General features: G+C 42.0%; 2 protein-coding genes across 9 annotated transcripts in view; both read right to left on the bottom strand.

Annotated features, from left to right (window-relative positions):
* evla (Enah/Vasp-like a) overlaps positions 1–20,017 on the bottom strand; it is a 62,507-nt gene extending 42,490 nt beyond the window's left edge. For 2 of the 3 annotated variants that reach the window (XM_049595739.1, XM_049595742.1), the window contains exon 1: positions 11,773–12,057. In XM_049595739.1, the coding sequence (XP_049451696.1) occupies positions 11,773–11,795 (23 nt within the window). In that variant the 5' untranslated portion in view covers positions 11,796–12,057. Of the gene's footprint in view, positions 1–11,772; positions 12,058–19,590 lie in introns of those variants that run through there. The other variant, XM_049595740.1, reaches the window with a different exon arrangement.
* Positions 20,018–22,711: 2,694 nt separating this feature from the next.
* The window catches only part of eml1 (EMAP like 1), a 76,837-nt gene continuing 71,766 nt past the window's right edge, over positions 22,712–27,782 (bottom strand). For all 6 annotated transcript variants that reach the window (XM_049595736.1, XM_049595732.1, XM_049595734.1 and 3 more), the window contains 7 exons: positions 26,899–26,966; positions 26,673–26,761; positions 26,386–26,483; positions 25,952–26,039; positions 25,636–25,731; positions 25,422–25,552; positions 22,712–24,655 (listed from right to left, as the gene is read on the bottom strand). In XM_049595736.1, coding sequence (XP_049451693.1) covers positions 24,530–24,655; positions 25,422–25,552; positions 25,636–25,731; positions 25,952–26,039; positions 26,386–26,483; positions 26,673–26,761; positions 26,899–26,966 — 696 coding nt within the window. In that variant the 3' untranslated portion in view covers positions 22,712–24,529. The remainder of the gene's footprint in view (positions 24,656–25,421; positions 25,553–25,635; positions 25,732–25,951; positions 26,040–26,385; positions 26,484–26,672; positions 26,762–26,898; positions 26,967–27,782) is intronic.

Here is a 27,782-nt window from a genome sequence, read left to right as displayed (position 1 = left end):
TGTAACATCCAGTTGTAAATTCTATTGTGAACCATGGCAAAAGAGTTTTGTTTTTTTTTAAAGATATTTTTGGGACGTTTTGCCTTTAGTCAACAGGACAGTATTAGCATGAAAAGGGGAGGGGAAGAGAGGGGATGACATAAGCAAAGGGCCGTGGGTTGGAATCAAGCCCTCGGTCGCTGCGGCAGGGACAAAGTCTTTGTACATGGGACGATTGCTGTACCAGGTGAGTTACAGGGCGCCCCAAGTTAAGATATTTTAAGTGTGAACTGCAATGCTGTCTTGCCAATACTCTTTGCAAGCCTCACCTAATTTTACTGTCCTGCTCTTTCCACATAATTAAATCCAGTTTGCTGTCTACTGTCTGTCTGACTCCATGTGAACACAGCATAATCCATATTGAGACTCAATGGAAATATTGCACAACCTTTCCGGTCTTGTTCTAAATTATGATTTTGGGCTGTATGAATAAAAACGAAAGTGATTTTTCATGAAATTTATGTAAAAAAAAAAAGTAAAATAAATATACTGTGATTGTCTCTCTGTATCAGACTATCACAGCCATCAGTAAAGCAGACTGAAGTCATGATGCTGCAACCATCAGGTTTCTGGCATGTTCTTGTGCCCCACATAGTGAGTGGTTCAGGTCAGTTTTAAGCAGCAGCTGCACATATTGTACACATAAAACCTCATTGTCCTTTATTTTTAAATCCCTTCTTCCTCTCCCTGGTGATAACAAGACAGCCAACAGGGCTGTTTGATCCCACACTTCTCATCTGGGACGGCAACAGCGACCAAACCTCCCTCCCCTCCCTCCATCTCTTCTCCATATCATCCGTCCTGCCAGCGGAAAACAGAGAGAGAAAGGGAGAAGGGCACTGGCCCGAAAGATCTGCCATTTTAGCCAGAAGCCATGCTGTCTTCAGTGTTTGTGTGAATTAAACATGTATGGAGCGCTTACAGGGCCCTGCTATTCAGAGATGCTCTGTGTGAGGCTGCCGAGTGTTTAGAATAAAGAAGCTGCTCGGTGTTCACACAGTGGGCTGCATCTCTCTGGCAGCATCTCTGGCTTTGACTGAAAAGATGCGACCAGGCGGGAGGGGGAAAAAAGAGAGATCAAAACAGATCAGAGTCACAACTTCTGACACTTAACTCATGCACACTAACAGGGAGCTGTTTTGTTTGCAGTTTGGCGCCAAATCAAATTATCCATGCACACAATAACTAATCCAAAATAACCTAAATTCTGTGTCTGAACAACAGTTTGCTGCGGCCAGATTAAGATCACAGATTAGTATTTTAGGCTCTGATTAAAATACAGCAGAGGAAGATCTGCCTGTCTGTGCTGCTGGAATATCATAACACTTTCTTCGCACACAGTGATTGAACCTCGCTTACGAAAATATCACACAAATGCACAATTACAACTCAACCATTTCATTCACCACTAAATATTTTCACCTCTTTTCGTTTCCTTGCTGCATTTGACATTTAACTTCCACCACTCATCGCTGACATATTCTAAAAGAAGAAATGACCATACACACACATTCGCACACAAGTGTCGGTACAAACCTGGCGGCGATGTGGCTGTAAAACAACCCTGAGTCACTGACACTCTGAGGGAGGCAGTAACGAAGCACCTGGAGCCGATGTATGTCCATTTTGGTAAACAGGAAAACAATATCAGCAACGGCAGCAGCAGCGGTCTGTCTATGACACAAACTCCCTCTTGTGCTGCTCCATCACCTTTTAACTATAACTCATTAAAAGCAGTTTAATCCTCCTGCTGGGAGCCTGCGGCAAACATCATGAACAAGAGCGCCGGCTGCTGCACCAATGAAACAAAAACACTTAAAAATGGCATGAGATTAAAAAACGTCCCTCAGATCTGAATTCTTGCACTGCTGCATCCGCTCTGATGATCCATCCGGTAACAAAGAGATGACTGATGGACAGACTGGCAGAGATGAAGTCATTGACCAGCCTGTTGCCTGACAGATGAGCGCGTGTGTGTGTGTGTGTGTGTGTGTGTGTGTGTGAGAGATTGAACCTCTGTGCTATTGTCACACTGTTAACCCAAGGGAGATTACCTCATATCCGTCTCAACCAGCATCTACCCCCCGTGCACACACACTAATGTTTAAAGAGTGTGTGTATGCGGTGGAGGTGGGGGGTTGTTGTTGGGGTTTGCTGCTGTTAACCCCCCTCCTCTCCACTCCAGCCTGCTGTTGCCATAGCCACCCAGTATTAAGCACAGCCTGTATTAACAACCAGTGGTCCATACTGTGGCCAGTTCCCATTGACTGGGATGCCCTTAACCTCAGAGGATCGATGTTGCGGGTGAATATACACCAACATGTACAACTCACATTAACTGGAAGAGGTGTGCGTGCTAAATGTCCATTAACATCCACTGAGTAATTGACTAACTCCAACACTCAGTCAGAATTTGAAGCACAAGGGGACATTTTTCTCATCAGCTTTATCACTGGCTGGAGGCAATTTGTCCAGACTGTAGTCCAGATGAATTAAAACTGGAGCCACATAGTTTGTTCAAGAGCACTGACAAGTTTATTTTTAGTCACACTAACACTGTGGCTCTGTAGTTGATCAGTCCAACACTTTGGTCCGGACCAAAATATCTCAACAACTATTTGACAGACTAAATTATGCCATAAAAGGTATACACACTCCACTCACTGGCAACTTTATTATGTACACCTGTTCAACTGCTCATTAATGCAAATAGCTAATAAGCCAATGACATGGCAGCAACTCAGTGCATTTAGACATGGTCAAGATGACCTGCTGAAGTTCAAAGCGAGCATCAGAATGGGGAAGGAAGGTGATTTAAGTGACTTTGAACGTGGCGTGGTTGTTGGTGCCAGACAAGCTGGTCTGAGCATTTCAGAAACTGCAGATCTACTGGGATTTTCACACACAACCATCTCTAGGGTTCACAGAGGATGGACCGATAAAGAAAATATCCAGTGAGTGGCAGTAGTCTGGGCCAGACTGGTTCAAGATGATAGATAAGCAATAGAAACTCAAATAACCACTTGTTACAATCAAGTTCTGCAGAAGACCATCTCTGAACGAACAACACGTCGAACCTTGAAGCAGATGGGCTACAGCAGCAGAAGACCACACCAGGTGCCACTCCTGTCAGCTGAGGCTACAGTTCACACAGGCTCACCAAAACTGGACAATAGAAGATTGGGAAAACGTTGCCTGGTCTGATGAGTCTGGATTTCTGCTGCCACATTCAGATGGTAGGGTCAGAATTTGGTGTCAACAACATGAAAGCATGGATCCATCCTGCCTTGTATCAACAGTTCAGGCTGCTGGTGGTGGTGTAATGGTGTAGGGGATATTTTCTTGGCACACTTTGGGCCCCTTAGTACCAACTGAGCATGGTTTAAACACCACAGCCTACCTGAGTGTTGTTGCTGACCGTGTCCATCCCTTTATGACCACAGTGTACCCATCTTCTGATGGCTACTTCCAGCAGGATAATGCACCATGTCACAAAGCTCAAATCATCTCAAACTGGTTTCTTGAACATGACGATGAGTTCACTGTACTCCAATGGCCTCCACAGTCACCAGATCTCAGTCCAATAGAGCACCTTTGGGATGTGGTGGAACGGGAGATTTGTCATCATGGACTGTCTGATGCTATCACGTCAATATGGACCAAAGTCTCTGAGGAATGTTTCCACCAAGAATTAAGGCAGTTCTGAAGGCAAAGGGGGTCCAAACTGGTACTAACAAAGTGTACCTAATAAAGTGGCCGGTGAGTATATGGTTGGTTCCCACTAGAGGTCTTATCCTTCTGACTTGGATCCTCTGACTTAACCTGCTGAGCCACCATGAGGTCAGATCTGTGGCACTGAGTGAGATGTCCCTCTGCAATCATTGAATTAAAATTGATATTTTGTCTTCATCTAGCGCCACCATGAGGTCAAAGTTCCGAAATGTTGTCCAATACTTTGGCCGATGACTACATACTCATTAAACTAATTAAACTTTTATAGCCCCTCTCCTACTGCACCAAAACCCATTAACACCCACTAACATCTGGCTTTTATATTTAATGTGAACGTTGATGACTCTGCAGTCGTTACAGGTATTTATTGGCTCCAGCTCCAATTGGCTTTGATCTGAAGTGATGGAATTAAGCCACCCAGGAGAGCAAATTTTCACCCCTTTTCTGGTGCAATGCAATGACACACTGCCACAAAATGCTGTCCGTCTCCTTCCAAGCAGCATTCAAACATCGTTCAGAATTAGTCGGCACTAAGTTTGAGAGAGACTGAATGAGTAAGAGATATAAAAAGAAGTAATCACTGTAACATTCTCATTGGCCTCCATGCTGCTTTCTACTGTTTACTAACCTGTTCTCTGGCGCATTTGTGATGTCTAATGTGACACTAGGGTTGCAGTGATATATAGCGGTTTTCAAGGTATACCATGATATTAAGGTTGAGGGTTATCATACTGTGTACATTTGCTTATCTATGCTATTGGAAAAAAAAAAAAAAACGCAACTGGACAGGGAATCTCCCCTTTACCTGAGTTATTTTCTAAGAGGAGACTTTTTACACATACTTCCATTAACAAAATGGTTTCAAGTCTCAACTATAGTAATAAAACGTATGTTCAACCAACAATAACCCGTCTGTTTTCATTCCTTAAGGGTCATTCTGAGTGATAATAATATAAATTCTGTAATACCTTGAAACTGCAATATTTTCTGAGACGATTATTGTACCGTGAAAAATCTCATACCGTTGTCACCCTATGTGACACACCAGAGCAGAGCAGGGTACACTGCTCTGGTCTACTGGTAATGTCTATCCCCTATTTTTAACAGGTCTTCTCACATTTAAAAAACATCCCACACATACACACTAATTTGGGTGGAAAAGGGAATTCATCAGTGGAGTTTCATTGTCTGTAGTCATTGCCGTTTACTCGCAGCGCCAGCAGAGAACCCAACAGAACACCACTTCACACAATTAGGTTAGAGAGCGAGGCTTTTGCTTAAGCTCTGGCTACCCTCTTTGGCAGGCAAACTGCTGCGGATCACTAACCGTGTGTCGTTTGTCACCACAGACACCCAGTTAGTAATGCTGCAAATACAACAACAAATGCTTTTGTCAGTGGGCAACAGGCTCAAACACCATTGTGTTACTTTGCTTGGGGACAGGTAGTGACTTAACAGACATTCTTTTAAATGAAATGATGATGTTTAAATGATAGACTGGTGACCTGTACAGGGTGTACCCCACCTCTTGCCCAGTGACAGCTGGGATAGGCTACAGCATCCCCACGACCCCTAGCAGGATAAGCGGTTACGGAAAATGAATGAATGTTGAAATTATTACTTTAAACATGCTAAACTAAGTTAGCATTGCCTTAGTGAGCATGTTAACATGCTGATGTTAACATTTAGTTCAAAGCACGGCTGTGACTGAGTACAGCCTGACAGAGCTGGAGTACGATGGAATCACAGTTCCCCGTAAATCTAGTGGTGACTATTCAACCAATTACAAGTCGTCCTCACGCAACGATCAATATATGATCATATATGATGATGAATATGATCACAACATGCAATAAATACACCCATTAGGAGCAAGACACACAAAACTCAGATTAATTCTGTCCCTCTCTCTCTCACTGACGCACACACACACACACACACACACACACAGAGTCCCAGGACTGACGGCATAAGGATGACAGAATATTACTCTCTGACCTTTGCCCTCTCTGGTTCACTGCCCTCAACTCTAATAGCTGACCTCATATGCCACGGTGACAGCAAACAACACACACGACACAGAGTCACCCCGCCATGGGGCGTGACAGGCCACTCTGCGGCACAAAATGCCACTTGTGATTGGTTAAATGAGGGTCACAGGCAGCAGTGATTGGACAAACAGGAGAATCAGTCGACAGGGATTTGGGTTTTTTTTTCGGGGCTCGCAGTAACGCCTGTGCCAAGCAGAATTACCGTTGGCTCGTCCGCGGCTCTGGGGGCCCAGCTGGACTGCGGGACATTTCTGCGGCGGGCCGGGCAAATGTTAACAAGCTCGATCTGTGACAGACGAGTCTCTGCTGTGCCCCGAGGACGGGACACTGCCCGCTCACTAACATTTCAAAATGGTAACAGGCGAAAACTGCTGCAGGGCAAGTGATCGCACTGAGCAACAAACATGTGATTCTCTGTGTCCCAGGGTGGGACTGTTGCTTATAACACAGACGTGATTAAGAAATACATTCAACCAATGCACATTAGAAGTAGCATATTTAAAACTCGTTCAGAAATTGAACATTGTTACCGTTCACAGGCACAATTTAAGTCAAAATGAAATGCAAAACCAGAGGAAATGAAAATTCAGAAGATCTCAACTTTGACCAGGGAGTGCCTCTAAGACATCGCTTTATCTTTCTAAGAACTTGTTTTGTTTTTCCTCAGACACTTCCTAAAAAATACTCCACTTTTTTGTGGCTTTGATGGTCTTTTTGTCCAAAAATAAATGTACACACAGCTGCAGCAGCTCTGCACGTCAGAAGTCTGTCTCAGGGATTAAATTCAAGTCTTTACAGATTCATTTCTCAAAAATAAAATAAAAGAAAAAACAGCTTCAAAGTAACTCAGACTTTAAGACAGTGATTGATGTCCTTGTTTTAGGGACTAAACACATTTTCACACATACAACAAATGTTTCATTTCACCTTTTAATAGTGTTACTGTATGTCCTCTCGATTAAAGGCTGCTGATTGAGTTTGTTCATAATCTTCATACAGAATCTCATTAATAGTGATTACTTCACCTCAATTACATTTTCTCTTGAATGTATATTTAACCTATCCTACACATTATATACATACTTTTTCTTCTTATTTCTATTTCATACAGTGTTTTACAGTGTGGCATAGTGCACATACTTTTGTATTTCTAAAACTTTCAATACTAGTTTTATGCATTGTAAAGCAGCATAATACACATATTTTTATTTTTTAAAAATATTTTACAAACTAGTGTTCAACATTGTAACATAATGCACATTTTTGATGCCTTTTTTAAAATTAATAATATTCTATTGATTTTTTTTTTCCTAACAAAAACAGTGTCACTGAGTGTTAATAAATCAAATGTATGTACATACACAAGGGGAAAAAAAGAATAACTCAATAAAATAATAATATAAAAATGTATAAATAGCAATACATAAGTGATGCTTTAAAAAAAATCTATATTCCTACATAAAATGCACCACAATCTTCAGATCACCTCTCAGAGCACCATGCACATGGCGTATCATCCACTTAAAGATACGTCCACACCAGCAACGTACTCCAAGTAGCTTCTCCGCTTCACCACATTATTTCTCCATCCTGTCCTAGAACTGAAGGAGATTTGTTCATATGGTGCAACTTTTGCGAGCTCTGTGAACTACTCCTTAAAAGAGGGCTCACCTGGTTTCCTCCAGTGTCTTTGCTTTCTCATACTGCCTATCATACCTTGTACTGGTCTGAGTAAAGTCCCTGGCTCCACAGTGAGATGTCATTTGTGGGTTTCTGAGAACATACAGCCTCTGGCAGAACTCAAAGTTAGTCTAATGTTTTTTATTCATTCATGAACCTTTATCCAATAGTTCATCAGGGGGCATTCTCAGAGCAGGTGAAGAAGCATCCCTTCACAACGTATTTTTGATTTTGATTCTGTGACAATATGTTGGTGGTGCCTAAAGTAACACTTACTATTTGGCCTGTCACAATGACTACTTTTGTTGGACATTATATTGTCCCCGAAATAATTATGATAAACAATATTACTGTCATTCTAAGACCACTTTATGCCACTGTTACAATGATGATAGCATAATAATGCAAGTGCACCAACTCAAAGCGCAATGAACTTTAAATTCGACCAGAAATGACAGTAAAATGTGTCTCAGTGTAGTGTTTTTCTGTTTATTCAGTGTTGTATCCAAGTCTAATAATGGTCAGGAAAAGCCTGCTGTTTATTTCGGCATCAAATTCTGGTGACATTCTTTTGTAAACAAACACGCATGTAAACACAACAGGCATTATGGTATGATACGTGGATATGACCTCAATCATTGTTGCTGACGTCTCTAAGATCAAAACAGTAATTAGCATGACAGGCCGTCTAACTACAAAGCTCTCACTGTGGAGAATGTGTATCAGATCATAAACTAACCATGAAAGAACAAAGAGTTACCACCTCACGGTTGTTAGTCTCGGCCAACCAAAACAGTTACAGTTTGCATGCGTGCCTGTCCAGACTCATATAATATACGTAGTGAAGACTTTGGAGGAATTTCATTAAAGGTATTAAGTGTATTTTTTGGCAAAATGCAGATGCCTCACACACATCTTCAACCTGACAGCACAGAAGATCTACACAACCACCACAGTGTAAAGGTGGGCAGTGTCACCCGGCACACTTTCATCAGCTCACATTATAAAGCTCTGAGGACAGAGATGTCATGAATACAGGATATTTTTCACGACTGCATTCCAAAAATATTTAATCTTAAACTAGACGGGTAGACAAAAACATCATTAGTAATGTAGATACAATGGCTCAGCAAGTAGAGGCATTTATTGTTCAGCACAATCACCCATTACAGTCAAAGCTATTTGGTTCCAGTATTGGTTTCATATTGGCGCTGAGTGCCATCTAGCTCCATTACATTAGTTTTCCTAATCAATACACATAATGAGACTAAGGATTCTCTGATGAAATACTGATTAGGAATCATCGTCTTAAATACGGAGATCACTTAGCGGTATCATACTGTATCTACAGCGAGCTGCAGTAAAGCCCCCCTGAGTGAAATCAGCATGTTGACCCCCATAACGACATCACTTATTCATTACATATCTCTGTCGATGCCAATATGCCCTCCAGCTAATTGTCATGGACAATACGGATAGCAACCCCCCACTTCTATGCACACCCTTCCCCCACCTCTTCTTCTCCTTCTCCTCCGCCTCTCTCCACCTTCCAGTCCTGTCACTAATCCTGATCCTTAAAGGGAAACGCCGCTTCCTTTTGCAGGAACTTCAGAGGATACATAGACGGGGTACGAAATGACAAAGGGAATAAAAGTCTGTCTATATTTGACACAGTTTCAGTCAGCGTTGAATACAGTCTTGTATCCTGTGTCATTAACTGGAATTTGTGCCATTACTGATTTGTCAGCTGAAATATGTGGAGGATGAGAGGGGCAAGAACGAGAATAAATGACAGCTAAACAGGAAGAAATAACAACAGGATTGTTTAGATGAAGATTTAAACAGAAATTCAGAAACCTGCTAGAGGCAACACTTAAAGGGACAGTTCACCCCATAATCAAAAATACATATTTTCCCTTTTACTTGTGGTGCTATTTATCAAGATTGCTTTGGTGTGAGATGTCAAGTGTTGGCGATATCAGCCGTAAAGACGTCTGCCTTCTCTCTAATATAATGGAACATGATTTTTCCAGAAATCATGACCCAGTTACTCAAGATAATCCACAGTCCTCACTGAGAGCAACAACTACACTCACCAACCCTATCACCGCACAGAAGGAAACCTTTACGCCCCACTGTCTCGCAGGTTCCCTCAAATTTCAGCTTTGCCTTGTGGTTACGCTGCTGTCATGGTCCTACTACTACTGCTACTATTATTGTCATACTTCCACCATTAGTTTACACACATGATTATTATTAGCACATATATAAACTGTCATATATTAACATATATGCCACCAAAATACTATTATTGTAGCGACTGTCATTACTGTCTGTCCTGCATCTCTCTCTGTCTCTGTCTCTCTTTCTGTCTCATTGTGTCATACGGATTACTGTTAATTAATTTATTATGTTGATCTGTTCTGTACGACATCTATTGCATGTCTGTCCATCCTGGAAGAGGGATCCCTTCTCAGTTGCTCTTTCTGAGGTTTCTACCATTTTATTTCCCACCGTTTAAGGTTTTTTTGGGGGGGAGTTTTTCCTTATCCGCTGTGAGGGTCCAAAGGACAGAGGGACGGTAAATGGATGGTAAATGGACCTGCATTTGTATAGCTCCTTTCTAGTCATCCAACCACTCAAAGCGCTTACGAGTCACATTCACCCATTCACACACACATACATCATACACTGTGCCGAGGCTACCATACAAGGTGCCACCTGCTACTCACACGTGCAGGTAGGAGGAACCAAGGATCGAACCGCTGGTCTTCCGATTGGTGGACGACCCACTCTACCTCTGAGCCACAACCGCCCCGGGATGTTGACTGTGATTTGTGATACTGGGCTTTATAAATAAAACTGAATTGAAGGACGCGTGCATCCACTGCGAGTTCACCTAGCACCACTAGCTAACGTTACAGCTCAGCCGAGGAGGACGCTATTGATGTTTGCATCTTGCATTGTCATAAGCACAAGCCTCTCGTCCATGAGTAGATGCACACTTCCTTCTGCGCAGTGATACGGTTGTCAGGTGTAGTTCGGAAGGAAGAAATTAGTTCCTACATGAAACTGCTCACAACAAGGTCTATGGTTTATCTTGTGTAACTGGGTCATGATTTCTGGAGAGAGACATTGCTGTTGAGTCTTTCAAATGTATGTTATTTGGCGCTGAGTGCCATCTAGCTCCATTATATTCGATAAAAAGCAGATATCTCAACGGCTGATATCTCCAACACTCTGCAACTCATGCTAGAACAATCTAGACTGATAAACAGCACTACAGGTAAGAGGGAAATATGTGTTTTTGAAATGATGCTATAATATAAATATAAATTTTGTTTTGTTACACTGCAGTATTATAGTCTGAACGTCAGTATGAGCAGCACCTGATAAATAATGGACACACTGTGAGAGAGGTTTTCCCTGTGATGTACTGTACTTTACAGTAGATTACTAGAGTGCAAGCGGTCAAGCGTAAACCTCCGATGTTATCTCTTCTGCCCCACTCTGCGCTCCACATCTGTATTTGAGCTTCAACAAATCACCACGTCCCGCTGTAATCTGCCGAGGCCATATTATACAGAGACCCCTCTATCCTTGTATCATCTGGCTTTTGATAGTCCCACTCGTGCAGCCTTTCAGAGATTAGCGCGCTCTATCCCTTTCTTCCTGCCTTTCTTTCTCACACATGCAACGAGTCAGATGGGATCCGTCCTGTGAACGACAGAGAGCAGCTGAGCGGACAGACTGACAGACTGCGAGGGACTCGTTCCTTCTTCCCAGGAAAAAAAAAAAAAAAAAAAAGACTGAACCAATGAAAGATTGCTCGAGGGTAACCAATCAGGCGTCTCTGCTAACAGCTGGCTCCAGAGAAAACACAGACAGAGGGGTGGAAAAGAAGGAGACAGACCAGAGAAAGTCGGCAACTCCTAGAGGAGATTTTCCTCTCCCGTTTTTCCTTGCTTCCTCTCCAACTTAAGACAGTTGCATTATTATATAAAACAGCATGTAGAGCTGGGACAATGCTGAGAATGACACGTAAAGAAATGCAGGTTTTGTTGCAAACAATCCTACAAAGATGGAATTTGAAGACGCCAGCAGATTCTGTGGTCTGAGAGCTGAGCCAGGCTTTAAACAGCAGCACTCCTAGGAGAAGCATTATCATTACAGCACACTCCACAGCCAATTTTCCTTTTACTCACACCACTCAGCACAGAAACACTAAAAAAACAGGCAAAGGTGATGATGAGGAGTGGTGCTGGCTTACCCGAAATCGTCCAGGGAATACATGTCGCTGGAGAAGACAGCCTAGTCCTCAAGCGAAGGATGAAAGGAGGTATAAAGGGAGAGATTATGGAGGAGAGGGGGAAGTGTCAGTGTGAGAGGAGAGAGCGGTACACATGCTGTCTGACACTGAAGCAAATCCAACCTTTCCCTCTTCTTCACATCCCCAGAAAAAATGTTTAAAAGATCCACAATGCCAGCAGAGCAAACATAAGACTGAGACACAGAAGGAGTGGGAGGGAAGGAGTGAGCAAGGGAGATGAGGAGTGTTGCAACAGAGTAAGGGAATGCAAGAGAGAGGGAGAGAGAAAGAAGAACATGTGACCGGAGCAGACCAGTCACCTCGCTCCGCTTTGAGGATTGTGGAGTGCCGTCTTTCAACCTCCAAGGAATCATTTCCACTGGATGGAAATTACATGTTAGCCTATATAGGAAACAGGAGTGCTTCCACAACCCGCCTTTCTATAGCATGAACGGTTCATCTTTAAATAGACTCTACGGCAACAGAATTTAAAAATAAAAGCAATCCGTAACCCCTAATCACCAATTAACTACAGAGTGGGAAACACACAGCAACACACCGCTTCATTCATTCAGCCCGGCTTTCATAAAAGGGCGCACTTTCCAGCTCAAAAATTGAGCGCACCGCAGGAGTAGATGTAATGATTCGTTTTATTTTTGAGCAACAAAGGCCTTTATTCATCCAGGGTAACATTTGTGTTTTCCTTGTGGCGTTATCAGAATTTGTCCTCAACCTGGTGGTCCATCTGTCCGCAACAAACTTAGACTATTAAGCTTCTTTGTCACAGCGGGCCGAGGTGTGGGAAACAAACAAAGAGCATTGTGGTCCACTGAAAGATTAGGGGACTTTGTGGGTTTAGAAAATACTAAGAAACATGCAACAGACTCCAGAAGGTCAGTGAAATACAGGATAATCGTCTTTTTTTTTTTTTTTTTTTTTTTTTTTTACAAAGCAGGCCTTTTAGGAAATAGCCAACAGGAACATGCATCAAACATTAGTGGCAGACGCTAATGTACATCCAAGGCCGAACTGTGTGAATGTATATGAGGGAAGTGAAACAGCTGACTCACAACTACAGAACATACACTCAATGCTGGGGGACGCAGATATGAAACAGAGGGTATGGGAGTCCTTCACCTGCAGACTGCGCCTGATAATCAGTGATATGATTATACTGTAAAACTTTAATTAAAAGCCTGGTCCCAATTAAACACCCAGTCCCTTTGACTAGCCTGGTGTTGCTACACATTTTGCCAAATAAAGGCCTGTCTCAATTAGAGGCCTGGTCTGGTTGCCAAGCTGTTAATTTTTTATAGAAGTTCTTTGGATGGATTGTCGACGACCCACTTGAGCTAACGTTAGCTAGTTGTTTAGATTGAAAAATCTTTTAAAACTGGTTAATATGGAGACGCTACACTCCGTTAGCTTGGTTGACTTCATTTTACTGAAACCACGAGCACCAGAGAAGACCGTAAGTAATTCAGATTTATGAAAAAGAAGTGGTGACCCCCTTCTTCTGAAGCTGTCATAAAGTCAGAATATGCGTCCAATCAGCGATCGGCCAGTAAGTTATTTATATTCATTTAGTCCATAAGAGCCCATCGATCAAAAGAATCACCTTTTTTTTTTTTTAATAAAAATTAAATCAAGTTGTGAGTATTGTTTCAACAGGAAAAAGTGGTGTTGTGTTGGTATGCCGGGTGCCGTAAAACAAGTGTCGTAACACAACAGGGACAAAGATGTAAATAAGTACTGGACTTTCTTGTTCCATCCCTGACAATTGCAGACATGTGTTTTTATTATTTTAAATTCTATGTATCAATTGTGTCAATAAATCAAACCAAACACATAATGGATATGTTATTCAAAGCCTAATTTTATACAAGTAATATTCATACTGATTTAAAGAAACAATTTGATCATATTTGTGAAAGGAATTAAAGGCCTGTCTCAATTATAGGCAGGGCTACTAATTGAGGTTATATAGTATAACACTGATTATCAGGCAGTCTGCTTTTAGTTAATTTTCAGTAACTCTTGTAGTTGTCTTACTCCTATTGTTACTGTATTAGGCACTGGTTTTGCTTTTGCTCCTTGAAAACACTTCTTATCTTGTATATTTGCATATTTTGCCAGATATTTAATACTGTACTGATTCTAAAATCAGGTCCAGTGAGTGATCCTGACCTGGGGAAACCACTGGTTGTTCTGGTTGTTACTGGCTGTGAAGGTTAAATTGTGTCAAAATAAATTTTCTCAAAATACAAATCTACATATACATTCGTGTTTTCATTGTTATAGAAAAATGCACGTTCTAATAGCTGATGGGAATGTGTCACGTGCGTCCCCCACAAAATCTACACCTGTGTACACACACAGTGTTAAAACGGGGTTGAACTACAGGACGCTGGCTTGATTAGTGTGTGGTTGGTGTCATCTGAAACAGCCTGTTTGACCTCCATTAAGCCAAATTACACACCCAATCTCCAATAATACAAAGCTTGTATATGATGTATGGGATCTGCTATAAAATGGCCTGATTACAGTCTGATGCTGGGTATGATGGTTTGTGGTGTTCAGCGTAGGCTATACATAGTATATGGTATGTGGTGAGTGCAGAGCAGAGACTAAGGAACACATGGTATTTGCATTTACTGTATAGAAAAGCCAATGCTCAAATTGAATGAAGATAATCATTGACAGTAGTTCTCAGTCCTTCTGACTTGTCTCCTTTTAAAACAAAGCAGTGTGTACTTGCAACCTGCTGTCACTGCATCCACATATCTGTGGGTAACAACCACATTAACTACGGAAAGATCTTTTCCCCTGTGTTATCTGAATTGTCTTTAGGAGCCTGAAAAGGATAAACTATTCAGCAATTCACATGTGAAAAAAGCAAAAACAAAAATAAAGTAATACACAGGATTGTTCTGTTTTCCTACCCTGACTCTTCTTGCACCCCCTCAGGTTTATTTTCTATCCCCTTGGGAAGCACTGATCTAGAGAAACTGCAGTTATGAATTGTATATTGTGTCAAGAAATGAAGTGGCCAGATACACATTTACAGAGCACAATGCAACACACTGCTGTCAGTAACTGCTGACATCTACAGGAGGCAGAAAAAACAGCTTCAACACTGTCATTTTGAAGAAACTAAATCCCTGTTATAACATCACCACAGAGAGACAGTCCTCTTCGAGTGCATGTATGTATGCAGAATTTATCAGTCGTCTGAATATTGTGTTATCGTTTTCACATGAATATTGATTAATCCACATCTTGTTTTTGCTCTTTGTCCACCTGCAGATACAGCTGAGGCCATATATTTAAATACACCTCGGCACAGGACATTGAAACCTGACTGAGTAACATGAATTCTGTCAGAAGGAATGAGCCAAAATTCCAGCAGAGCGTTGTGAGAAGCTTGTGAAAGGCAGCCCCAAGCATGTGACTCAAGAGAACCAATTAAAAGACAATGTCACCACATACTAACAGGGGGTACATGAACTTTGGACCCTTTGAAAATCTGCTCTAGTAAATAAAAGTTGACATAAATTACTTTATCTTGCGATGATATCCCATAGAAATAAAGTGGATACCCTTTTGACTTAACACAAAAAAAGGATGGTAAAATGATGTGTCGAGTTGTGAAAAAATGTCTTTAGCCTTGGTGTATTTCACAATATGGCCTCAGATACAGATAATCTGACCCCATGGTGTCACTCGTCTCATTTAGCTTTAGTCTACAGACATAATAAGAGCTCTGTGACAACACAATGACAACGCAAACAGGCTGATGTTTAGCTGATATCATATTTATCTTCCATGTTTCCAGCTTACTTTTAGCGTGTTAGCATGCTAACAGCTGAGGCTGAGGGGGTTGTTAGTTTTGCAGGTACTTGATCATAAACCAAAGTACTGCACAAATAAATTTGCAGACCAGAGTCAGTGGGCTTCATCCTCTGGGGACCATGAATATCTGTAAAAGAATTCATGGCAACCATTCAATAGCTGTTGAGATATTTTAGTCTGAACCAAAGATAGACATCACCATCCATCCTGGTCAAGCTGCTAGCATGGCTGAAAAATTGTTGATAACCCATTGGTGGATTATGAGACAATGGGGCCCTGGGTCCAGACATGCAGAAAGCCCAACAACCTCTCCTACACTTAAGCAAGACACACAGACTTCACACATGTTAAGCCTCTTTTTGTTGTTGTTTTGTGTCTGTTGTTGCTTTGTAATCGTTTTGTATCTCTGTGCGGTCATTTTGAGTCTCTTCCTGGTTGTACGTGTCTCTTTGAGTGATATTCTGCAAGTGAATGCCAAGGGGCCCCTGGGCCTCTGCCCAAGAGGCCTGTTCAGTAATCCATCCACATGATAACCTCTCAAAGCTGGGAAATGTTGGCGGAACCTGATATGACCGACCTTTGCTTAGCACTGGGTATTGAAAGTCAAGTACTATATGGCCCATTTTTGTGTTTGTAAACAGTGATGAAGTTTATTGTGGGCGGAGCCAAACCGATGTCAGAAAGCGACACCTCATCAGTAGCGGTGTCAGAGTGAGCACCAAATTAAACCAAAAAAACAAAGTTAGTTCACCGTCATGCAGAGTGTGTAAAGCTGCCAATATCTGAATGTAAGAAGCTGTAATAAGAGTATTTTGGGGTACTTTTCTATGAAAAATGACTCAAACCGATTAGTCAACTACTAAAATAGTCACTGATTATTTTACTAGCCGATTAGTCATCGATTAGTCGACTAACTGTTGCAGCCCTACTTTGTATACCTCGTGGAAAAAACCCAGCATCTTTACTTCATACTCGACAATACTTACGTTCCCTAACAGAAGCATGTCCTTCTGTATCGCAGGTTTCAAATACCAAACAGTAGCATTGAATGTCTGGTGAGATGTGTCATCTTGTTTACATATTGTTTGGTCAGAAAGTGTCTGATTTAAATTTAAATGTTGCCAGTTTTACAATAGGGATTCACAATACACAAAAAGAATCATACTGTGATCATTTTGACAGATACTGCCATTGTGATATGAGTCATGACTTTAGCGGGAATGCTAAGTTTAGCATTTCTATTCACTAAAAAAAAGATGATGATGTGATTGTTGCTGGGGTCTGCACCAAACACGCATGTTCCCTTCTGGAGTATGTCTGTAGCACTACAATGCTTTATTTATTTGGTACGTTGTGACACAGCCGCTGCGATTCAGAATTTGGAGACTGCACTTGACAATATTGGGATTATTACAATATTTCGATCGATTGCGTAGCCCGATTTTACATTATTTAAACCATGTTAACATGTATTTAGAACTGCAATGATTACTAGATTAATAGATTAGCTGATCAATAATAATCGAATCATTTCTGTCATTTTTCAAGCAAAACCAAGAAGCATTTGCTGGTTCGAGCTTCTTAAATGTGAGAAGCTAGAACCAAATGTGAGATGAGATTTTGCTGCTTTTCTTAGTCATTTATAACAGTAAATGAAGAGTTTTGGGGGTTTGGACTATTGGCTGCACAAAAGAAGCAAACAGAAGATATCACTTTTGGTTTTGTGAAACTGTGATGAGCATTTTTCACAACTTTTTGACATTTTACAGACTGAACGGTTAACTGATTAATTGTGCAAATAACAGGCACATTAGTGGAGAATGAAATCAATAATTAGTTGCAGCCCTAGTTGTGATTCATATTTGAGAACTCCAGCTTCTTTTGTTATATAAAAATCACTCACATAGATAAATTCAGCTGTCATATGGGCAGTAGTATCGACAAATCTGTAAACAATCCCCGGCCCTGTCTGATTGTGATTTAATTACTTCAAAGTCCATTTCCTTCACCCTGCCTCTGCCTGCTCTCCTTGAAAGGCTGTGTCAGTGAAACCCTGGAGAATGTGAGTGTTGTGGCGGTACGTGGTGACGCCGGCTCACGTGGAGGAGCTGCTCTCTGATCAGCTCGCAGGGCAGCAGCGGCCTGCAGTGAGATGCATAACTCAGCGTTTTACCTTCCACTGGCTGCACTCGCTCATTCTACCTCTCCTACGATGAGTCACCACAACAAGCAGCTTCAGAAATCATCCTGCATTAACGGTCCAGGACGGACGCCTCGCATTTTGCCCTCTTCCACTGTTCCTCACATGCACATACATGCATCCAGCCGACCAAATGACAGTAGCCAGTCTGACAAGGAGAACAGAGAGAACGCATCCCATAATCAAACCACCACTGTTACTGGACTAAAAATATCCCAGCCACACTCACATACGTGCACAACCTTCTCAACACGTGCGTGGACATACATAACCCTTACATAAACGCAGCAAAGGAGGCAGTGACGCTGAACAAATGATCTCATTGAATTACATCTTCATCTTGACTCTGCAGAAAGAGGAGCCGGGTCACCTTGTTGTTGCTTTGTGGAGATTTAAGACTTCCCTTTTGGGCCTGAGTCAAAGAGCAGATCTGCCTCTGGCAACGACACACACACACACACACACACACACACACACACACACAGGATGGGACGTGAGCAGCACACGGCTTTGCAGAAAAGAGGAAACGGCGTGTGCATCCAACTGGACTGGAAGATATGAATCTTACATGTTTACAGTCTGGAGAGCAAAACAGTGCAGCGACTGGAGCTGAGAGCTGTGTGAGGTTACAGGAGAGGGGTGAAATATGTGGATGAGGGAGACTTCACACAAGATATCCAGATGTGAGAGCACCTATGGCTCTCTCTCTTCCTACCCTTATTCCCTTTCCTCTCTCTCAAGGGAGGAACTGCAGAACTACACACCCCAGACAGCCACACACACACACACTGGTAGCTACAGTAAAAGCAGAGAGTGTACTGTATCTGAGGAGAGCTGTCAGAGTGAATCTGAAGCCATAAAACAAAATGATGCAGGCTGCAGCTACGGAGGCACAGAGGAGTCAAACTATAGGCAGCGGGGGGGTGGGGGGGTGGGGGAGTATAAAGGGATGGTTTCATAAATAGAACAAAATACAGAGACTCTGCTGCTGCTGCTGGAGAAGATTTGGCCCTCGGGGCATACTGCATACCAACACAAGCAGGGGGAAGGCTGAAAATACCCCCTGTCCATACAATGAGGATTTAAACAGCAGACATTTTTCCATAGGCTGCATATGTGCATGTGTGGATCAGTCATGGAGTGGGCTTATGTAGGTGTATGTGTGAGGAAGGGGGTGGTGGTGGGGGTGGGGGCGTCTCATAACCTGCCTGGCAACCACCAGAATAAACACCCTCCTCCTCCTCCTCCTTCTGCGATGGATATAAGCACCCTGACTTATCCTATTCCGCTCGCACAGGCCATATTCGCCGCTTTATTCCAACCAGGTGCACCGTATGTGCAGAAATACATGATGCTGTCGTTTCCATGACAACCTAAGCCTGGCTTAAACCCTGCATTGAGCACGCTGGGCGGGTCCGGCGGTGACAATAGAGGGCTAATACAGAGGGGAAACGGCACAAGTGATGCACATTAATCGCCTTGTATATGTTGGGGTTGGTAAAGGACGCGTATATGGAGCTGAGGCCCTGTGGGTGGGCCCCTGGGTGCTCACAATCCTGTCTCAACGAGAGGGAGAAATAAGCCACAGCTTGGTTAAGATGCTCTTATTGTTGTATATTGTTATAAGATGAATGTATGAATGCAGTTTGCTGGAGGCTGAGTGTCGGTGCGCATCTGTCATGACGCGTCAAACAGAGCGCATGGTGCTGGCCGCCGCCGCCGCTTACCTCATTCTCCCGTCTTTTATCCAGCCGGAGATGATGGCACTGGCGAGGCTGCTGAACACAACCGACAGTCCGCTTGTTTTCCTGTATACAGTCTGAGAGGCTTCACCGAGCCCACCGTGCGTCCCCTATATGCGCCTCTGTAGAGATATTAGATGATGAGTCGTGTTGCAGGAACGCTAAGCGAGGACACGAGCGTTTTCTCCCATCCGCTTTGTGCTCCGTTGTCTCTGCTCTCCACGCGCGCCGCTGCGTATCCGTAAGTCCATGTTCAGCCGGGGCTCGCGCTCGGTAGAAGACGGTGAACGGTGGTGGTCAGCCGCCGCCTCCTTCATGCCATGGTTTCTTCCCATTCGGAGTGTTTTGGTGAGGTGGAGAGATTTGGGGGGGAAATGCTAATGCTGCGTGCGAGGAGGGGAGAGGGGGTGGAGAGGCCGGCTCAATGCTGCCCACCTGTGGAGAAGACGCGCACGTGCAGCCTAATGGCGCCCCTCTACCCATGGCTCTGTGGATACAACTAAATTTATGGTTTTTGCAAATCTAAAAAAGAATGAAATTGTTTTATAAGATAATTATGATTGATTTAGTCTATTTATTCGTACCTGAAACTGTCCCAAACACAGATAAGTATTTATTAAAGATACTTTTATCAAGTAGCAGGAAAGCCATAAAGTTAATCCTCCAACATTGGCCCAACAGCTGGGGACTATAAACTAAATACACTGTATTAACAGACTTTTATTTTAAGATGTGAGATGGAAAAATGTACAAATAAAGTGGGACACTGTAGGCCTGTTTTTTGTTTCTGCAATAAAAAAGACTTACAAAAGAAGGATGAAATGGTTTCACTGTCTACAGATGGACTTTACATTGAGTGTCTCTTGGGTGTGATAATGGATGATAAACTGTCATGGAAATCTCATATAGAACATGTGAAGACAAAGGAATATTGTGTGTGTATGTGTTAGATCACAAGGCAATGAGAAGCCTGTACTGTTCTTATTCTGCCGTACTTAAGTTTACACAGGACATTGTCACCTCTGTCCCTCTCACACAGTTAGATTACACTGCTATTTATATTCATATTTATTTAACTGGTCACTCATTCCATTGTGCACTTTAAATACCAGATGCCTCTTAGTCCAAGGCTCTGCTGGAACCCTCCTCACTCTACATGTGTGCTTTTATTTATCTGTAGCTGAGCACAGAAGAACATTTCACTTTAAGCACCAGTTTGCACGGACGACATTAAAACAGACGTGTATTTCAGTGGCAGGTGTTAAACTGAGGAATTCTTTAGACAATGATTTAAAGGGACATCTAACTATTTTTCAGTTTAAGAAAATGTATAAAGAAAAAAATAACTGGACTACAGTATATGGAGTTGACATGTAGGAGCTGTTCTGGTTTCTCATTCTTCTGTTTAATCAGTGATGTTTCCATCTGAAATTACTGTAGGTACTGGGTATTAACTGCAACTGTCAGACTGTCTGTTTCTTATTTATGTGTGTTTTGAGAGAGAGGCAGGTAAAATCAGACTGTTTTCTTCTCCCTGCTCCTTCTCGATCATGGATTGTGTGTTATAATTTTTTGATTGTGGCTTTGTTTGCTGTGGATGGACATGAGTGGAAAAAATAAATGAATGAATGAATGTTCATGGGCCACACACAGCCCAGTGTGATCTCAGATGGAGAATGGCCAATGAATCCATCGCACAATAACCTTAAAGGACCATCAGCTCCAACATTTTCTTTTTTTGTGTGTAAAGAATTACATGTACATTCTGTAGATGTTCATCATTTTACAAAACAATGAATAATAAAAAAAATTCATCACTGGTCCAACTTGAAAAAAATAAGGTAACAATTTGCATGTCTCTTTTTAAGTAGTTCCAACTCTGACATTATTGAGTAAATCCTTCAAGTCTTTTATAATCTGACAAACATAATTTGCTTTGACCTTGAAAGAGTTAATTTAGTTGAACCATATTCATATTTATCCAAAAGTTGTATTGATATTTAGTGGTCAAACTATTTTATTTAAGATACTCTAACTTATTTATTCTAATTTCATCCTGCTCAAAATGTCAAGTGTTTTTGATTTTTACCAACTTCTTAAAATAAGTTGTCAATTTAATAAACAACGTAATATTTTTATGCTGAAAAAGAAAAGTAACCCTGTTTTCCACCGACCCCATGAATCCTTTTAAGAGTCTACACAGAATAAAAAATGATTTTACAGTTAATCAACTAAATGTGCGTCATACAGCCTATCACCTTTTTCTTTACTTTTTTAAACCTCATTAGTGTCAGCTTGTCTTGGATCCCCCGAGCTAAGCTAGCTATGGATTCCAGATCGGAAAAAGGAGAGGGAAAGTCTGGGAGGACAATAGAGAATTTAACAGACCAGGACATAGTTGTTTGCTTTTACCGCCAACCCTGCAAAGTTAAAGTACCCAACAATCATGAATAGGCCACCACTGAGTAGCCACCTTGTGGTAAAACATATTAAAAAACGCTCATGTAGACCTATAAGTTATGGTGATGTTACTGTTACCTTCATTTTAAGGCTCAAATATATTTTGCTGCTCCAGGCAGATTATCTGAGAGCTTTTTGGCCCAAAATGTCTCTTTTGACAGTAAAGGTTGCCGACAACTGGTTTAGACTCGTGTTTTGAATAAAGTTTGAGTGAAAATGCATATGTTTGGGAAGTACGACTGGATACATGAGAATCGGATTATACCATGAGTTGTGGGCAAGTTTGTAAAATGTTTTGATATAGTTTTGCTGTTGTTAAACATGTCTCTGTTTATTTCAACTCATTAGGAACGTTCCGCATTTTTGGATTCTCCGTTTATCCAGGAGGCATATGAGACTGATTTACAAATGGTCATTTTGTGGGAGAAGTATTCCTTTAAGATGCCCAAACCTCTTTTACTCTCAGTACTAGAACTATTACTGGCATTTATGGGCAGTTTTATGCAGAAATATAAATTTAACACATGCCATCTCTTAGAGATTGTGATCAGACCTCCTCTTGAAATAAAGACTGTAAAATAAAGAAAACCCACAAAATAAAAACACAGCGATGAAGGTGAAAATATAAGACACAGCCTCATAGGAATTTCATGTTGCATTTACTTCCAGACAAATGTTAAATGTTCAGTGGTATTCTGCAACCCCAAGTGTTTAGTGGTAAGACAAATCACGTTACATTCACTCTGTAGAGTGGTGACTTCATATTACTGCTGTTAAAGTTCAGTGGTTTTCCTGATAGGACAACTCCAACCATCAACCCAACACCAACATGCCTCAGATATAAGTGGCAGTTATGATCATACTAAAACTCTGCTGAACCCCCGTCAGAGAAATCTTATTTATTCATGCACGTGTGTAATATTGTCTTAGTGTTAACCATAAGATGAGGAGTGTGATGTACAGTAGGTGTACGGACAGAACGCAGCTCGGAAGGTTGAAAGCAGACATCATTGGTTCACGAAAAGCTTCGGTAAGTACTAAATGGTGATTTGCTTGTTGTGTTGTGCAGGTGAATACACCTGCTGCATGTTCATCAGGTTGAAGCAGTGCATTAGTCAGTCAGTCAGTTAAATATCTCGCCAGTGACTGATGATGCACGACTGAGGAGCACATCAGACGTAAACAGTTACAGTGTAATGGTCTCATCCTTCCTCTTCCCGAAACAGATACATACAGATTTGAAAAGGCTTCACATTGTTGAAAAATCCCCAATACATGCTTTTCATTTTCCCTGCACCTCAAGGCAAAGGAAACACACAATGCATCCCAAAAAATATGAAACAGTTTCAAATGCTGTATATGCACCCTTATTTTGCTCGTGTCTATTTCAAGCCTCTCAGTATATTTACACATCTGGGACTAAACGGGGATTTGTTGCGGGGGAAAACTCAAGGAACTGAAAGTGGCAGTGAAGGATTTGCCTCATGATGTATAAATAATAGGAAAGGTGCCTTTTATTAAAGACCTGGAAGCACAAAAACATAGAACATGTTCAGATAATGTCGTAGAAAATGATTCCTAACTCTGAATGCTGATATTCCTTAAATGATCGTAGTTTAGGTGACGTCACATCTGACTGGATCTTGCTGTATCTAATTATCATGTCCACCAATTTCAGCATTTGCCCAGACTGTATGGGTCGATTTCATACACTATGAGTCAAGGCAAATGAGTCAGTAATGGTTGGACGACAGCTGAATCTAATTATTGTTTTAGTGAGATGTGTTCAGGGCTCGTTTCGATGTGTCACTGTTAGTAACAGGGAGGAGTCCCGCTTCACTAGTGCTTTCCTGAGTTGTTAAATACAAAACAAAAGAAAGTTTAACAATTAGAAAATCACTATGTTCTTCCTTCCTTTTCATACAGTTTTTTTTGCTCCAATGCTCTTGGATCTCCAGCACGGTGGCGATACTCAGTCTGGAACCTCTTCAGTCCGTTATCTGTGGCAGGAGTGCGCACGATACAAGAACAGTGAAAGCCAAACAATACAGATGCAGTCAGAAAGTCAGAGCCTTTGGTTCTGTTTAGTTGGATTCGATCCGATTTGTTTTGTCTTGTGTCATTGGTGACTTGGCTACAGTACGTGGAAAATTTGCTTTTGTACATGTAGTGTGAATAAAGAAAAGGTGAAATATTCAGGAATTATTATTATTTTTGTATTTCAAGCAACCGCACTTTAACACGTCCATCAGTTCATCTCAGATCAGGAAGAAAAACCTTGAGTTCCTCTTCTGTCAATTCACTTCAGTTCAGGTAGATCCACCTTTTTTTAGCGTCTGAGTTAATTTAAGTTTGGTTTGGTTCAGTTTAGTGCAGTTCAGTTCAGTTCAGTTCAGTTTGCTTCAGCTGGGGTTCAGGCCCCAGCAGCAGTAAGAAACCAACAGTATCTGTTTCAGTCGACTCCTCAGACTATCCTCCACTGAATCACGCTCATGTCCTTCCCTCCAGTTGACACCAGGTAGCTGTCATCATGCAGGAAAGTCACGTTGGTCACGTGACTGCTGTGGCCGCCATAAACATGGCTGGGAGCCTGGAAAGAAAAACAAATAAAGAGCTTTGCCTTTCAATAAATTGTGAATGAAAGTTTTAGTCCCATGTTTTTGTGTCTAAGGTGCTTTCAGACGTAGAGTTGTCTTGCTTTGGTCCGAATCAGGGACTAATTTTGTTACAAAGTTGTATAATTGCCTAGAGTTGGTTCGTGTTCTCACGGCAGCATTTACAAGCGGACCAGTTAACATGCCTTGTGTGAGAAAGCTGCTCTCGATTGGTCAGAATTTCCATGTGGGAAAAATCCAGGAAGTAAACAAAACGTTGAAGCAGAGTACACTTGCAAGATAAATGTGACACTTTCTAATGTCACAATGGAGGGACAACTACGCAGGTTGATTTTAGCGCTGGTCATCGTGGACTATATTGCTGTCATTGTTCATTTTAGGCAAACCATACAGTTTGGAAACGAGGTGCGGCTCCAACTAGAAAACAATGTTTTGATGCATTGGATGTGCTGAATGTGCATATTAAGGCAGTACAGGAGGAGGTGCACATTAATAATCCTCCAGGACTGTAACATGCTCATGTTTAACCCAAACAATGTGTCATGTGACTGCAGTTGGTTCGGATCAAAGTCAGAACACGTTCTCACCACAAACGAACCGCACCAGAGTTCGTTTGTAACCGGACTGAGACCAAACCGAACCAAACAGGGCAGGTGTGAAAGCACCCTGAGTGACCAATGGGAACCACGGTTTTTAAAATTGGTCCAGTATTGAATGAGAGGACAGTACACAGTATCTTACCCTGAACTGTGAACAGGGGTGTGAGAACAGGTGGACCTTCCCAAAGTCGTCCCCAGTAACCAGGAGGCTCTTATCATTGGACCTGCAGACAGCGTTGATGTCGGTGCCGTCTGAGCCGTCGGGCCACAAGCCTGAGGAGCAGAGACAACTATCAATTGGACAATAAAACACAAACACACACCTAGAGAAAAAGAAGTAAGGAGCCTTCACTTACCAAAGACCTGGAAACCCAGAGGGCAGGTGTGGGTGGCCCACTCTATGTCTCTGGTGGTCTCCACACTGACCACCTGTTTACACACTGACGGGATCCCTAGGAAAAGACACACAAACAAAGTACACAACATGTTTTAGCATATGTTAATATTATGGGTGCTGTTATGTTGACAAAAATGTTTCTTATTCTGTCTTGATCATTTAGACGTATATCAGTTCACATGTAAACTGTTTTTGAAATGTGAAAAGAAATTGAATTAAAGGGATAGTCTGGTCTTTGTCTTTGGCTGTGAGTGAATGACAATGATCATACTTACAATACAGTATCTCATAGTCCCCTGAATTAGACACCAGGTACTGGGAGTCCACTGACCAGTCCAGATGGGTGATGAAACTAGAGTGACCCTGAGATGTGACACAAAAAGACCAGGTTAGATAATTTAGCTTCATTGTATTCCTGGACTAGAGGCAGTATGGTTTTCAAGCTCCAGAAATGATTCTAAAAATGTGGATTGGATTTGATATGGCCACCCTCAGTCATTATGTTTACGTAGACTCAGCACTGTATGACTCAGCCTGTTGTCATTTACCATTTTACAGCTCCTGCATCGACACACAGTGAGGACAGGGTGTACAGAGCGGAGGCCCAAACATAGAGCCCAGGAGGGGACTAAATATAAAGATGATGCCTGGAGGAACTAAAAATAATGGAGCCACAGATGAGGGGGGGATTATAAATACAGGTGCTCACCGAGCACTTCCCCACTCGGCTGTACTTCCTTCCATTTTCCGCCACAGCGTAGATGTAGATGTAGTTGTCATGGGAGCCGATGGCCAGGAAGTTACCATCTAAATAACACAAAAGAAGACACGAAGATTATTGACGGTAAAATAAAACAAAATGTACATCTTTGAAGTTTTGCCTTCTTATTATTTTCCCCTGACGTGAACACACACTGTGCTGTAACAAATAACAACAGACAGTGAAAACACTCTGTATGCACAGGGGAAACACTCTGTCAGCAGTTATCACCATACCTGGCCCGTAGCACATAACGGACAGCTGTTCATTCCCATCTGTGTGCACTGTGACGAGATCCTTAGAGTCAGTGTCCAGAACCAGCCACCTGCAGGATCAATGACAGCTCAATAACCTCGCTTTTAAAATCTGCTTTAGAAGATTGTGCCAATGACGGTTTTCTTTTTTAGCTGATCAAATCATGTAAACATTTCTTTAATGTTGTTTGGTGATGGGATCTCCTACCTGCCAGTCTGCGTTCCTATGGCAACCACAGCTCCAGATGGGTGGAAGCCTGCTGATTGGGCAGCATCCTGTCAGACACAGGAAGAAAAATATATTTATGTCCACGTCCACTAAAAAAGAAAAAAGGTATTTTGCTCAGTGTGACTTCAGTTGGATGTTTGAGCTTCACAGCGCAGAATGATGTATGTGCAGGGTTTAAAACTAAAAGGCTGTTTTTCAAAAACACTATAAACCATGAGAGAACGTCCTCTGCACTCATTGGTCAGATGCATCTGGGGAGGGAGCAAGAAAGTCAATACAGGAAGAAAGTCCTGTGTTCTGGACTAGAGCATATTTCTGTGAGAGAAACACTGGTAATGCAATTTAACATGAAGCAATGGCAGAGCTGGAATATGCTGTAATAATTATCTGGGCAACATATCTATACCAGCAGAGCGCCAAATGCACTTCAAGGAAATGTCTTGAAAATATAATACTGTTTTACACTTTCCAAAGAAGATGTGCTGCCTTCAGATAACTGAGCAGAACAAGGGAGCTAATATTAGCTAGTTGCTGCTGCTACTGCTACGCAAGCTGCTACAGTTTGTGTGCTCTATCGCATCCAAGAATGCAAAGCACACTTGGCTACAGGAGGTAGTTGGGTCGGATCAAGGTCGGATCATGTTCCCATCACACACAAACGACTCCAGAGATCGTTTGGGACCTGACCAAGACGCCCTCCTCTCAAGGGTCTCACTGTGATCATATTAGTCCATGTGATTATTGTGTTTACACCTGCCTAAACAAATCTCACCAAGGGGGACAACAAACCAGAGTCCGATTTTAATTGGACTAAAAAGTGCAAGTTAATCTCAGTTTAAGTGGAGGTGTAAGTACGAGCAGGA

This window comes from Epinephelus fuscoguttatus, linkage group LG14 (assembly GCF_011397635.1).
Source record: "Epinephelus fuscoguttatus linkage group LG14, E.fuscoguttatus.final_Chr_v1".
NCBI classification, from domain to species: domain Eukaryota; kingdom Metazoa; phylum Chordata; class Actinopteri; order Perciformes; family Serranidae; genus Epinephelus; species Epinephelus fuscoguttatus.
The sequence above is the reverse complement of the archived record's forward strand: the minus strand, read 5'-3'. Positions and strand labels throughout refer to the sequence as shown.